General features: G+C 42.1%; 1 protein-coding gene across 1 annotated transcript; it reads left to right on the plus strand.

Moving 5' to 3' along the window:
- The first annotated feature begins 182 nt into the window (after positions 1 to 182).
- LOC134225684 (uncharacterized) lies at positions 183 to 13,713 on the plus strand. Its single transcript, XM_062705958.1, has 3 exons — positions 183 to 1,134; positions 12,396 to 12,635; positions 12,959 to 13,713. Exons 1-3 carry the CDS (start codon positions 510 to 512, stop codon positions 13,150 to 13,152), a joined length of 1,059 nt encoding a protein of 352 aa, XP_062561942.1. The 5' UTR covers positions 183 to 509; the 3' UTR covers positions 13,153 to 13,713.
- The last annotated feature ends 310 nt before the right edge of the window (positions 13,714 to 14,023 follow it).

Genomic DNA, 14,023 nt, shown 5'->3' on the forward strand with positions numbered 1-14,023 from the left:
ATGCTATGCACCGTCCTCCCTAGCTACAGAAGAATATCATTCGCGACTACACTAACACAATTCCACATCATATATACGATTTGTATCGCGGCGATATACATGCAAGTTCGCTTACTTCACGCTGCTAGCCGGCTGTGGCGGTGGCGGCGGTAACTGTTTTCCGCGCGTAGTAACATCGTAAATGCGATAGTGCTGGTTAGTACGGAGGTGGTTTTCGATTCGAACGGTCGTCACGTCGGGAGCGCGGTGCAACATCAAACAACTGATCAAACGGGAAAACCGACGCCGCGCGCGCCTGTTGTAACTAACTCATCTGACATTTAATTGATCTATTTTTAATATCATTCGTTCGTTCGGAACGCGTTTTCCGCCGTTCTCGTGTTGCGACAGTCGATGACTGTTTGGATTTTCGCCACCCCCAACGCATCTAACTGGATTCAGTCATTGGCATAGAGGACGTCATAAGTAACCGCATTGCAACATATCTAAGCAGGCCAAGCATACATGCGATGGTATTTTCCGGTTACAGTAACGCGGCCTACTTACCACTCGACAGTGACCAAGGTGTAACTTTTTACAAAAACGAGAACTTGTTATTCTCACCACCACCAGCAGCTGCTGCGTCCAACATTGCTCTGGTCTGCCGACGTAACAGCTCTGTGGCAGAAATGCTAACCACAACAACGGGAAGTGGTCCCTTCGGTGGACAACCGTTGCTTCACGGTGCGCACCAGCAGCGTCACGGCAACAACGTTTGCGATGACTTCCAACCGGTGGCCCATCTCAGCTCCAACGGTTATTACGGATACGTTCCGCCACCGGCCAACGCCGCTGCACCGAAGGTGATGTCAACACATCAAGCGGCGGGTACGCCGCCTCACATCAACGGTCATGGTGTTGGTGTCTTATTGGATTCTATCCATCCAGCAGCAACCCCCACCGCCGTCGCCGCAGACGATTCCTATTCGATGATGATGGATTGCGGTAACGGCGGTGTCGGCGGAGAAATTGTCCAAGTGGAAAACTACCAACAGCAGCAGCAGCAACATTTACGAAAGCGAAAAGAGTACAGCGAGCACGTCGAAGCGAACTGCAAACGGCGGAAGACATGGCAGGAGCAACCAAACGGCACAGGTAAGTGATGGGGTTGGGGGGTGGCTGTGGAACGCTTGAATACGATTGAATACTGTAAACATGCGGCGAACTCGGATGAAACTGAACTTTTTATTACGCCAAGTGGACAAAAACAGCAATATTTGTGCACATTCTTTTATTCAAGCTATCAAAAGTCTCAAGCGAAATGGACTTTATGTTCATCAAATTTTCCTAATCTTAGCTCTTGTGGTGGATGCTTTTTGAGCCCATGAAAGGTTGGTGCATTATTCACTTAAATCGTTCGTAAAAACCATAAGGTAGGCAATTATAATGTACTGCTTCAAATGAAAATCGTAAGCTGCAATTTGGTAATATTGTCCCAAAAAGTTTTAATTAATCGTATTGCTATACAAATGAAAATTGTGAATTTAATAAGAATGGGTAAGTCCATTAAAAATACTTCATTGGACAAAAGAGAAAAGATTTGCACAGCCTGCCTGTTTGATTGGCAGCTGAAACAACGCGTTAGGGTGATTTTCCACACAAGTTTATTGCATTTATCAGTTGAAGAAGTGCATGAATCTAGTGTAATGTAACAAATATATGCTTGATACACTTTTTTAAAGAAGCAATTAGAAATATCTTCCCACAAAGCGATGTATTATCGCTAAATTACAAACCAACGTTACATCCGCAACCCTATAGGTTTTATTTTACTCCTTGTTCCCACCAGCATGTTTCGAGACTGCATGAATCAATACCTCCCAGCACCCACACAAAGCAGAATCGATTAATGCTTGTGTGAACGATTCAGTTGAACCGACTAGCACTTTTAACTACTGCTTTATTGCACAACTTCATGGCCATACAATTTAAAAGCCCTACACACAATGGCAGCCTTAGTGGTGGTGCGATGTAGTATTTACACAACAAGATAGCGACACATGCGCCACTTGCGAAGCCGGTATGGTATCAACATTCTCAATGCAAACAAAAAGTGGTTTGTAACGCGGGAAAATTTCATGTGTCGGCTCTGTCGGCACCACGGTGGCGGCAATTGCATCGGATCGCTACTACAGCTGTTACAACAGTCACGAAATGTTAACCGTGAAACGGTCGACAGGGTTCCCCTTTTTGCAATTTGCACTGTGAAGATTACAAATTTGTTTCCAACTGGAAAACGAAAGTATGAGAACTCGACAAAATATTGCGTCACGTTGATCCGGTTTGTTATGTTCATAACTTGGGAAATTTTCAGCTGATTTAGAAAATAATTTTGGAAAAACTATTTTATTACGAATACATGGAGCCAGAGTAAATTGTTATGAGTTTGGTTCCCGTGATTACGGATGGGATCCTTCGTCCCCTCTTCGAGCTTTTTAGTAGTGCAGTCTGGTAGGACTCCTTCCTCAGTGATAATTATATGGGACCTCTGCTGGACTGCAAAATCTTTCCTTTTACGTTCCCTGACATCATGACTCATGAGTCATAACCGTGCTTACATTTAGCTAGCTAGGTATTTAGTGATAAACAATGTGTTCCAAACATTCGTATAGGGAATCGACTGCTGAAAGTAGAAGTTTTTTCCAAACTAGAACGTGGTGCCAGTCTTATTTTGTTATGTCTCACTTCGAAGAACCGTAATAAAAAATACCACACATTATTATGATGATATACGAACAGTCTTATAACAGCTTCGTTATCGATAAATTTTTACTTTTTATAGATAGGGAATAGAAGTGATAAAGCTTTACTTTGCCACCGAAAAGTGAATCCTATCTGACTTATATTTACCTCATTAGAACTTTACAATCCCGAAAACCTCCACGATTGTCAGTTTAATCTCTGATAAACTTTAAAACCTCTGATTAACATAGAAACATTAAACGATATTTTTTTCGATCTAGAAATTGAAACAGTATTAGATCTTTTAGTTATACATATTGTATGTTCTTACCATAATATTACCGTAGTTAAGAAGCCATAAATCTACTTATTAGAACAATTTGAAATTATACGCAACCTTGACAAAGAATTGATAGTAAAATAAACTAAATTCTTTAACATACATGACGTATCTTACATTGAGGCTGATATTCAGTATTTACCCAGATTAAAAACAACAATAAAAAATTACGTGAGGCAAACAAAGTGATCTAACGAAAGCATTGGTGGGGAATGCGACTATGAAGAACAAACACAAATACAGTAGACGTTCGATAACTGCAAGTCATTTAACTGCAATGCTTTTTAACTGCAATTCGATAGTTGCAACAGTTCAACAGCTGCAACATTCGATAGTTGCAACAGTTGAAAAGTTCGCGTCGTGAGTTCTTTATTATTCGTGTCCGGATTGTCCGTAATTAAGTCGGTTCTGTTCCGTTTGTCCGTCGTTTGTCCGCCCACAGGTTATGGGCCCAGTATAAATTAACGATTTTGCTAATAGTTTTGTGCGCTTGAGGTCTCGGAACGGTTTGTTTGTTTCGGTCGGTTGTGAGGTTGAGCAGCAACCGGAAAATTTCTGCAAACGGCAAAGTGGCGGATTCACAGAGGTTTGCATTGCAAAAATTAAACAACCACAACTACCAGTCGTGGAGATTTAAGATGGAGATGCTGCTGGTCCGGGAGGATACGTGAAACGTAATCTCCAAGCCTGCTCCGAACCCAGTGACCGATGAGTGGTCAAAGGTGTAGCACATATATATGGACCAGGTTGAATGAAAATTCCATTTGTTCAAAAATGATAACAAAGAACTCGAAAATAAATAAAAATAATGAAATGAAGAAAATATAGATAATAGTCAATAAAACTGCTCATCTGCATACACAGAAAGAAAAATCAATAATAAAATTAAGAAAACCGTTGGTTAAAATAAAAAGTTGCGTTGGTTCTTTTTCGTAGAGAGTTGGGTATGTTTAAAACAAAAGTACGCTAACTTTTACGCACACCATGGCTTAAAAGCTGCGTACTACTCTGAAATTAAAAGTTTAAGTTTTCAATTCAAAACTGTAGAACTGTCAAATCCAAATTGTGGCACTGTAAAAAATAAGAGTGATCTATTTATTTTTATTCCGAAATTAAACATTCATTAGCCCAAAAAGTCCCTTCCCCTTCCTTCATCATTTTCTTTCAAATCGAATCAAATCCAAATGAATAGAAGTTTTTATTTTTTTATTCTTCGAGATCCTATTTTCCAGCATTTTTAGTTGAGACAATGCAATTTTAAAGCAGCACTAAAGGTACGTCAAGGTACTGTAGCAAACTGTAGCCTCCTCGGTAGCCTCTTATCGTGGTGCGCATCGTAGGCATGTAGACACCACAGACAAACAGACGTAACAGCTAGAATAATTTGTTTTGAAATCCATCGCCCACTTATTTTACCACCACCTGTCGTGCGTGTTGTACAAAACAAAGTTTAGTACGACAATGTCAACAGAAGGCGCTAGTGTGAGATGTCAAATACAAAGGTATACGATGCGCGCGCCCCTGGATGTGAAACTAGCAAGCAGTTGAATTTAAAACGACCGTTTAGCTCATGGTCGATGGAAATTTGCTCAGTGTTACGTCTGTTTGTCTGTGTAGACACTGTACCCTTGACCGCAGCATAATTTTCCGTCAGCTACAAATCCCGAAACATAAAATTATCTGTAAAAAAAGCAGAAATCTTATATAAGTAAAGGCTATGATATGCAATGCTTTCGAAGCAAAAGCAGTTTTGTTCTTGTCATTGAAGCTGAGATTGAAGCAGAAGAGTTTCAAACGCAATACAACGGAACGGCGACGGAAACGGCAAATTTGACAGAAAATATATGGGCTAACTGTCAAATTTTCCGTTTCCGTGGCCGTTCCGTTGTATTGCGTTTGGGGCTTTATTGGGCGCTTTTTAGCGATGGCTAAAATGAGTACACAATGCCGCACCGGTGGTGATTCTTCACGTTCTATCGGTTCATTTTAGGTTTTCGTTTACAAAAGGACTTACCTCCAGGTTCCGTTCGGTGGACAGTGCCTTTTCTGGTGATTTGGCATTTTTTGCGATGATTATAGCCTAGACCGAGACCTAGACTGTCTGGCCAGCCTGGCCTAAAAACAAAACAGGACATAGCTATTGCTATACAACACAATTAGACACTGTTATTTGGTTCCCGGCACCACTAATTTTCCGCTAAACAACACTTTTCGGCTTAGACACTTTTGTCACACCAGTCCTCACTTGTCCGGTTAAAAAAGAAATTTGTTTACGTTGCGATAGTGGTGATAGGGGCGAGAGAGTAAAATTGGCTGTCAATAATGTTTAGCGCACACTGTGACTTTTCCGTTTTTAAATAGTCAAAAATAGTTTTAATCAATTTGCAAAAAAAAAAAATCAATTGTGTATAAAAGTTTAGAAGTTTTTTTTTAAATAAGTGGATTATTTTTAATTGTATAGATAGATGATTAATATTAGATTAATAGAATGTGCATTTGCACAGCATGTGAAAGATTCTTTTCGAAAAATGCAATTCCTTTCGTTGGGGCTTAATCCTTCGCTTAAACCCATATACGACCCTCTGTATACACGTACACGCTAGACTGGAATACTTTCTCCAACATTGAACCAAACTTGGTTTTGTTTTTGACCATCTCATGTATTCTCATGTATATACAGGCACTATAGAACGGAGAAGAACACTGGAAAAACGATTTTTTGATTTACTCTTTTTGCACAATGGTTTACTGGTTACTGGGTACATTTTTTAGGTTGAATGGAAGAACTTTTAATTTCACATTCGGAACAAAAAAACTGAACTTTCATTTAAAAAAATAACTTTTACGAAGGCTAGTTTCATTTTCATTTTTAAGCAAATCAAGTACTTTTTATGTGGAAAGTGCAAAATTTTTTATAAAACCATGTTTGTTTTTTGTGTGTACGAACCTAAAACTTTTGAGCTAAATTTGGTTCAACTGCATACGATTCTCAAACTGAAAATAAACAAACGGATAATGACATACGACGCCCACATCACTAACGTTACATGTTCTTGAGGTATAAAAGCGCATGCATAACAGTGAACTGGTTACTTTTTCGACAGACGCGGAACAAGGAGCTGCCGTTCCGCTCTATTTAGTAGAGCGTGGGAGCCGACGTGTGGACCAGCTCCGCTTCGATCCGGGTAAGCGGGTGGCACCGTCCTCGGCAATCGAAGCGTGGGAGCCAACGCAAGGATCAGCTCCGCTTCGATCCGGGTAAGCGGGTGGCACCACCCCCGGCAATTGAAGCGTTGGACCCAACTCGAGGATCAGCTCCGCTTCGAGTAAAATTGAAGTGTAGGAGCCGCGCCGACGTTTCGACACGAGAAGGCGGTAGCAGGCCTAAGCGTATAATGGGCAGATTACGACAAAAGGCAGACGCGAAAGCTCGACAATCGGGCTCCGCATTGAGGATGACCAGATCAGTATTGTACGGAATTGTGCGACTGCGAGCGAAGCATGGGATGCCTTGAAGACGTACCACGACAAGGGTTCGAAGGTGTATCTTTTAAAGAAGTTGACGCACTTGGAACTTAAAGAGGGCGATGGCATGGAGCAGCACCTTCAAACGTTTCCTGATTTGCTGCAGCGAATTGCAGATGTTGGCGACGAGATCCCGGATAAGTTGCAAGTGGCTATGTTGCTGTGTTCGCTGCCGAAATCTTATGATTATCTAGCGACGGCATTGGAGCAGCCACCACGGGACGAATTGACACTTCAACTGGTAAAGTCCAAATTATTGGCAGAAGTAGAAAAGCGTCGAGAACGACACGAAGATGCAACTTCCGGTAACGGACAAGCTCTGCGGGTGGAACATCGCCGGCGAAGTGCAGGTGGTGGAAGTAAATCTGCTGGTGGTGGAAGTAGGCATAACGAAACGCAAACTTGCTTCCAGTGTAATCAACCGGGGCATTTCAAGAAACATTGCCCGAATACGGTAGCTGCTGAATCATCATCGAAATCGTCGAGGAAGAAGCCGGAAGAACCGAAAGCCAAGCAAGCTCAGATAGTTTCGGAGGGGCCGCTGGCGTAGATGGTGCGACAAGCTGAGCCATCGAGTTCATCGACAGTGGTGCTTCTCGTCACATGACGAGAAATCGAAAGTTTTTCACTGTGCTGGAAACGACCGGTGGGACGAGTGTGATGTTGGCTGACGGCGAGCGAACTGAAGTAGGTGGTGTTGGCCGTGGCCAACTGAATTGGTTGACCAATGCTGGAGAACCAGTAGACATTGAGCTGAATGAGATATTGTATGTACCGAAACTTACTAGTGGCCTAGTGTCGGTGACTGTACTTGCCAAGAAATGCTTTGATGTGGTGTTCAGTGGGAATCGGTGTGAGGTTCGCAAGCGAATGCTTGCATACATGGCACCGACGTTTAGAACACCGGGATCCTGATGTGGTTCGGTCGATACACGAAAACAAGGCAGATGACATGAAGCTCGTTGATTGTGGTGTACGCACAGTGTGTCAATGTTGTTCCGAAAAGCGTCGATACAGGAAAAACTGGATATCGTACATGCCGATCTCAGTGGACCAATAAATTGTACGCCAAGTGGAAGTCGATACTTTCTTTGTTTGGTTGATGACCATACACGGATGGCGATCGTGTACCTTCTGAAGAAGAAGTCGGAAGCCGCAGCAAAAATCAAAGACTTCATCAGCTTCTGCCGGACGCAGACTGGAAAAACTCCCAAGGTGCTGTAGTCGAGTGACGGAGAATTTATCAGCAAGAATTTGCAGGACTACTTGCGGACAGAAGGCATCGTGACCCAGTTCAGTGAGCCCTACTCGCCACAATAGAATGGCGTAGTAGAGAGGCGAAACCGATACCTGAAAAAGATGGCACTCTGTATGCTGTTGGAGGCGAAATTGGTTCAAAAGTACTGGGGAGAGGCGATTTTGACGGCAACCTATATTCAGAATCGGGTTGTTTGAAGATCCGTTAGAATGAGTCCCTTCGAGAAATGGTACGGAAAACTTCCATCGTACCAGCACTTTCGGATTTTTTGGTTCCGAAGCTTAGGTACGCACTCCAGCCGAGATGGGTCCGCGACGTTAGGCATAAGTACGTTAGGCTTAATGGACGTTTGGCATAATGAACGTTTGGCATAATTTTTTATATAATTCTCTTTATTATAATTCTTTATGTCATAGGCTGTTCTTTGGGTCATTTTATGCCTAACGTACATTATGCCTATTGTCTCTTATGCCTAACGTCCTTATGCCTAACGTACTTATGCCTAACGGGGTATACCCGCAGAGATACGCAAGAAAATGGAGCCCAAAGCGCGGAAGTTGGTGTTTGTAGGTTACTCCAAGGAGCACAACCCAGCAAACACAAGATCGTATATCACAGCAGATAAGAATGTAAAGTGGAGGCCATATACGTGCATTTTGCACGCAGTCAAATGGAGGAAAACGCCTATATCGCCTCCACTTTGTACACTTATTCGCTAGCATATGCGATTTTGTGTTGGCTGGGAAGGCCTATCAGCTGTTATATGTGGTGTCGGGACGGATCACCATCAGCCTGGATGTGAAGTTTCTCGAGGATTGGCATATGGACAGTGAACGTAAAACCGAGTGGAAGCTGGAAGCGGCTGAATCGACAGTCGAGTTGGAACCGTCACCGGTTCCACCACGTGAGGCGGCATCTGCAGCTGAACCCGAGGAAGGACCTGAAGAAGAAGAAGATATTAACGGGTATGAATCGGCTGAAGAATTGTACTACGGTGAAGAGAACGTCGCTGCTCTGGGAGAGGGAATTCAACGTGACAATCCACGTCGCTCTACCAGAGGCATGACATGGCAATGGTGGACGATGAGCCGACTTCGTACGAGCAAGCTGTCAGCTGTGCGGAGAAAGATGAATGGATAGCTGCCATGGATGCAGAGTACGATTCGGACGGTAAAGTCGAGCGGATGAAGGCCAGACTCGTGGCGCAAGGCTACAGCCTACGATTCGATTCGGATTTTGAAGAGATAGTTGCTCCTGTAGCAATGTGTTCAACATTTCGAGTCCTGTTCACTGTAGCAGGCCATCGTCGGATGCACGTGAAACACTTGGACATAAAGTCGGCGTATTTGTACGGGAAGCTGGACGAGGTGGTGTATATGCGTCAGCCACCGGGATACGCAGTGCTGGGGAATGAGAAGAAAGTGTGCAAGTTAAAGCGTAGTATCTACGGATTGAAACAAGCTGCGAGGGTTTGGCATAAGACGCTGACGGATATACTTTAGCAACTTGGATTCGAGCAGTGTTATTCTGATTCATGTTTGTACCGTAAACGTTGTAGCAAGAACGGGTGGATGTATTTGCTAATATATGTGAATGATTTTCTGCTGGTATGCGCACAGAAGGAGGAAATTGAAAAAGTAGAGCAAGCTTTGCAGGAACGGCTGAAGATAACCAGACTAGGTGGCATAAGAAGTTTCTTAGGAATCCGTGTGCGAAGGAATTCGGATGGTTTCTTTGTGATTTCTCAGAAGGCATTCATCGAGTAGTTGGTGACAAGGTTTCGCCTGGATAACGCTAAGGGGTCAAAGTACCCGATGGATCCGGGGTACTACAAAGTGACAGAAAGTAGCCCAAAGATGGAAAGTAATGAAGACTATCACAAGCTAATCGGTTGTCTTTTATACCTATCCATCAATAGTCGTCCGGATATCGCAGTGGATTCGATTCCCTTCTGCCTTTGCTATACTTTTACCATTCTTCATTGCAAGAAAAATGAGCCGCTAGCCTTCGACTCCTAGCAGCATCTGTCTCGGCCATCACTCGTTGGCACTAGCGACTCTTCGTGGATTTGTGTGCACGCCGCGGAGATCTGATCAGAAGAGGCAGAGTCATGGCTTGCTGCTCGCCGATTGACACGCTGAGGTGTGAATCTATGAACACACCCTGAAAGTATTTTACTCAAACCCCACATTCCCCTTCTTCTCTAATTAAAAAAGCAAACAAAAATCTTCTAGCAAAGAATGCAATGCTTGTTTTTCTCCTGTTTTTTTTTTAAATCAAACGAAGGTGAACATCTGTTGCATTTGTGCAACCTATTATCTCCATTAAAAACTACACAGTAAAAAAAACTTGTCTCAACATCATGGTTTTAATACCAGAACAATTATTTAGAACATGGATCACCCAACTGTAGGTTGCGAAATATAAAACGTGATTCATACTTCGGTTCCTATGCCTTGCCACAGAACTATACAAGCTTTAAAATTAGGATCTAAGTACTGAATGGATGATTACAGAACAACAAGTTATAGCCTTCTTTTGTTATCCGAGATTTTAGCAAATATAATGAATTTCCAATTTCTTCCAAAAACATTCCAAATCTTACCCAAATGCAATCCAAAACTAAGCGGTGTTGAATTTCATTACTGATAAGATTTAAAAACAACCTAATAAAGATAAGAAAATCCATGCTAATCCAATTTCAATCCAAATCAAATCCAATTCAAATTCAATCCAATCCAAATCCAATCTAAATTCAACCTGAATCCAATCTAAATCCAATCCAAATCCTATCTAATGCCAATCCAAAACCAATTCAAATCCAATTCCATCCAAATCCGTACATTTATTCCAACTTTTATACCCATCAATCTGAACTTCAGCATATTGATGTTGACCTTCCGAGCAAACACCTTGCAAATTACATTTATCTTAAATTCCGCAAAATCTGAGATATTTTACCCAAATGAGATACGTGTAAATTAATACTGCTAGCCAATTACTCCAAACAAAAGATATTTTAGTTACTAGATTGTCGCTTCGGTTCCCTTTGTTCTGCTGTCCGGAACATGTTGGGTACCAAGCTGTCAAATCGTATGGATTTTCAAATGGTCAAATCGTATGGACGCCCCTATCCTTGCCAGCAAAAGATGTTCCGGACAGCAACGACAGCGACAATCTTTATCTGGTAACTAAAATATCTTTTCTCCAAACTAATCCTATTTATTATTTATTTATTCAGACTAAGGCCGAAGTTATTAATTTTGATTATTGATTGATTTTGCAAATTCCAAGATATCTGATCCTACAGTTAATCCCGCTATGGCTACTACTACTGGCTACTAAATCAGTACATGCCAAGGAATTTTAGATTAGATAGCTCTCAAACGATTTTCCGTTGGTCTAGTACGCACCTTGTAGTTTCATAAACTGCAATACATTTTTCGGCCACCTTTCAGATACGCCTTATAGTTTTCTAAACCACAAACCATTTTCCAGCGGTCTTTCAGGCGCGCCACCACAAACCATTTTCCGGCGGTGTTCAAGACGCGCCATGTGATTTCGCAAACCACAAACTATTTTTGGACGGTCTTCGAGCCACGGAGATCTAACTAGAAGAGGCAGAGTCATGGCTTGCTGCTCGCCGATTGACACGCTGAGGTGTGAATCTATAAACACACGCTGAAGGCATTTTACTCAAACCCCACACCCATGGCAGGACGAAAGAAGCTTTTTCTCTCGATCTGCGCGTTCGCATACCAGATGTCAATCTTCACACTGTGTTGGGCACTTCCCGTATGCCTTATCAAGGCTCTCATAGGACGCATACTTTACGTCATCAGGCTTATCGTTTGTTAAAGCATAGATGCAGATCAGATGATCAGATGCTAATTCTGTAGTTGTAGAATTTCCCCTTCTTTACTTGCTTCATTCTCAACACGAAAATGCGGTCGCTTATCGGCTTCCACCGGATAACTCGCTTCATCTGCTTCCCGATCACCATTAAGCCAACTCCACGTTCTGTCGCCACCGCTTCAATAGATGTGGTACGCGAATGAAGTGTTTGCGATGGGGTGGATCCGGAATTCATGTTCTACGGGTTTGAGTCATCGTATTCCCGTATTAATACCACACTTACGCCGACCTTCGGTAGCTCACAAGCCAGGAGCCCAACACGTGCGGATTCATTCAAGGCTCTGACATTCCAAGATCCGACTTTCCAAAACATTTCTTTTATTCGTTGCTAGAAGAAGAAGAATTCCCTGAAGAAAAAAAATCTTGAGGAAATTCAGAAGAAAATCCAAATACCAAAGTAATTCAGAAGAATGTTCCGTGAAAATTTAGAAAACGTTTCCGAGGAAATTCTGGAGAGCTTTCCGAGGAAATTTCAGTAGAAATCCAGGAAAGTTTTCTAGGAGGTAGAAAGTATCTAAGATGTTTTGAATAAATGTAGAAAAATTTATGTGGGAATACAAATTAATTTCTTTACCATCACAAAAAAATGAAAATAAATTATTATCCTATTCATCCACATCTTCGTTATAATTACAGGCTTCACCAACTCTACAAACTGGAACCAGCCATCATTCCACCAAATGGAATGCCATGATCAAGCCATGGACACATTCTCGTCTCCTCTGCAGTTCCACCAATCTCCGATCACGATGAACGCCCCAACCTCCATCAACGCATTCAACGGTTTTCAGCACCACCTGCAACAGCAGCAAAGCCTGATCTTAACACCCCCTATGGCAGCATCCGCGCAGCCTCAAACAATCCTGCAGCCGAAAAGTAAATATACCGAAACAAGTCGCTGCATGATGTCTCACATGATCTAGACCTAGATCACAATCAAGTAGTACCCGCAGTCCAGCTGAGCGGCAACTTGCGGCTCTGTAATTCTAAAGCGCATCCATTACCTATGGATGCATAATCCCACTTGAATAGCTCAATTGTGTTCCACTAACATTTCTGAAGACTTGCGCTAATTGCACCTAATTGTAGATTAGTTCCTCCCCCCGAATTATGTTCTTATCCTTTTTCCCCCGCCATTTCGGAATTCCCTTCCGGTATCGCTGTATTATTTTACTTATATCTTTCACCCTACACTACAGATTGTTTGTCCCGCGCTAGCTCGCCTTCCCCTAACAAGCCCCTAGGGCGCACCGAACTTGCTGTGGTGGACAAACAGAACCATCAGCTTCAAGATCTACGCCACCGACACTCGGCAGCTGGTGCCGAGGACTGCCAAATGTGGGAAGACTTGTTCATCAGTTTGCATGGGTCCGGGTTCTATCTGGCGTGTTGAGTTCATCCGGCAACGCGGGGTTGGGTTGACCAAACTAATAGACGGTTCATAATAACACTTTTTTTTCTCCCAATTAGTGTGTAAATAGTTTTTGTTTTTAAGGATTATGTTTGACAATCGCCGCTCTTCATCATTCACTTGACGCTCCATTCATAGTTCAAATTTTGTACCTTTCGCCTTTTTTTAAATAAAACTCTTGAAATAACATCGAAAATAGAATTAGAACTTTTTGTTCAAGCCTAATTTTAGTTTTATTCCCTTATGAAATTGTGTGCAAATAGCGAGTAAGGAATTATACGTTCTTAGATATTTAACTTAATAAATAAACTAGATAATAGCAACAAAATGTTGAAAACAATCGAACTGGACAAACAGATTGTCCAAGCAATTAACACAATCATATCTTCTGCGAGAGTAACAATAGGTCATGTGTACAATCTTGGTTAGAATAGAATAAATAGCAGTCATCATTAGAAAATGTCTAAATAAGAATCTGTCTGTGAAAAATGCAATGTATTGGGACTTTCGGGAGTTTAAATAAAGCATATATTTTTCCTAGGATATCTATTTTTCTGATTATTTGTCCGAAACGAATATTTTTTCCTACATTTTATCATTTGAAAAAGTCAATTTCAGATGCCACCAAAAAACTCTTCATACACCATCAGAGCTCGTGTCCATTCTGAGAATTTTAATACGATACGAATTGGAAGTTGGAATTAGAAAAATTGACGTAGTGTACATCAAGCGGGAAGTGCAGAGGGAATTAGGAGAGATGGAGGAGGCAAGATCGAGCGATACGTCGAGAAGGAGTTCTGTTGGGTTGGATGCATCAATCGCAAGTAACCGTCGAGATTCGATTGCACCCGCC

The sequence above is a fragment of the Armigeres subalbatus genome, chromosome 3 (genome assembly GCF_024139115.2).
Source record: "Armigeres subalbatus isolate Guangzhou_Male chromosome 3, GZ_Asu_2, whole genome shotgun sequence".
Taxonomy (NCBI): domain Eukaryota; kingdom Metazoa; phylum Arthropoda; class Insecta; order Diptera; family Culicidae; genus Armigeres; species Armigeres subalbatus.

What these genes read in the sequence shown, in the direction of transcription:
- LOC134225684 (XM_062705958.1), top strand. Translation starts at nt 510, where the DNA reads ATGGTATTTTCCGGTTACAGTAACGCGGCCTACTTACCACTCGACAGT. An exon ending in GGAGCAACCAAACGGCACAG is followed by an intron (nt 1,135 to 12,395) that starts GTAAGTGATGGG and finishes TTATAATTACAG; the next exon opens with GCTTCACCAACTCTACAAAC. An exon ending in AACAATCCTGCAGCCGAAAA is followed by an intron (nt 12,636 to 12,958) that starts GTAAATATACCG and finishes CCTACACTACAG; the next exon opens with ATTGTTTGTCCCGCGCTAGC.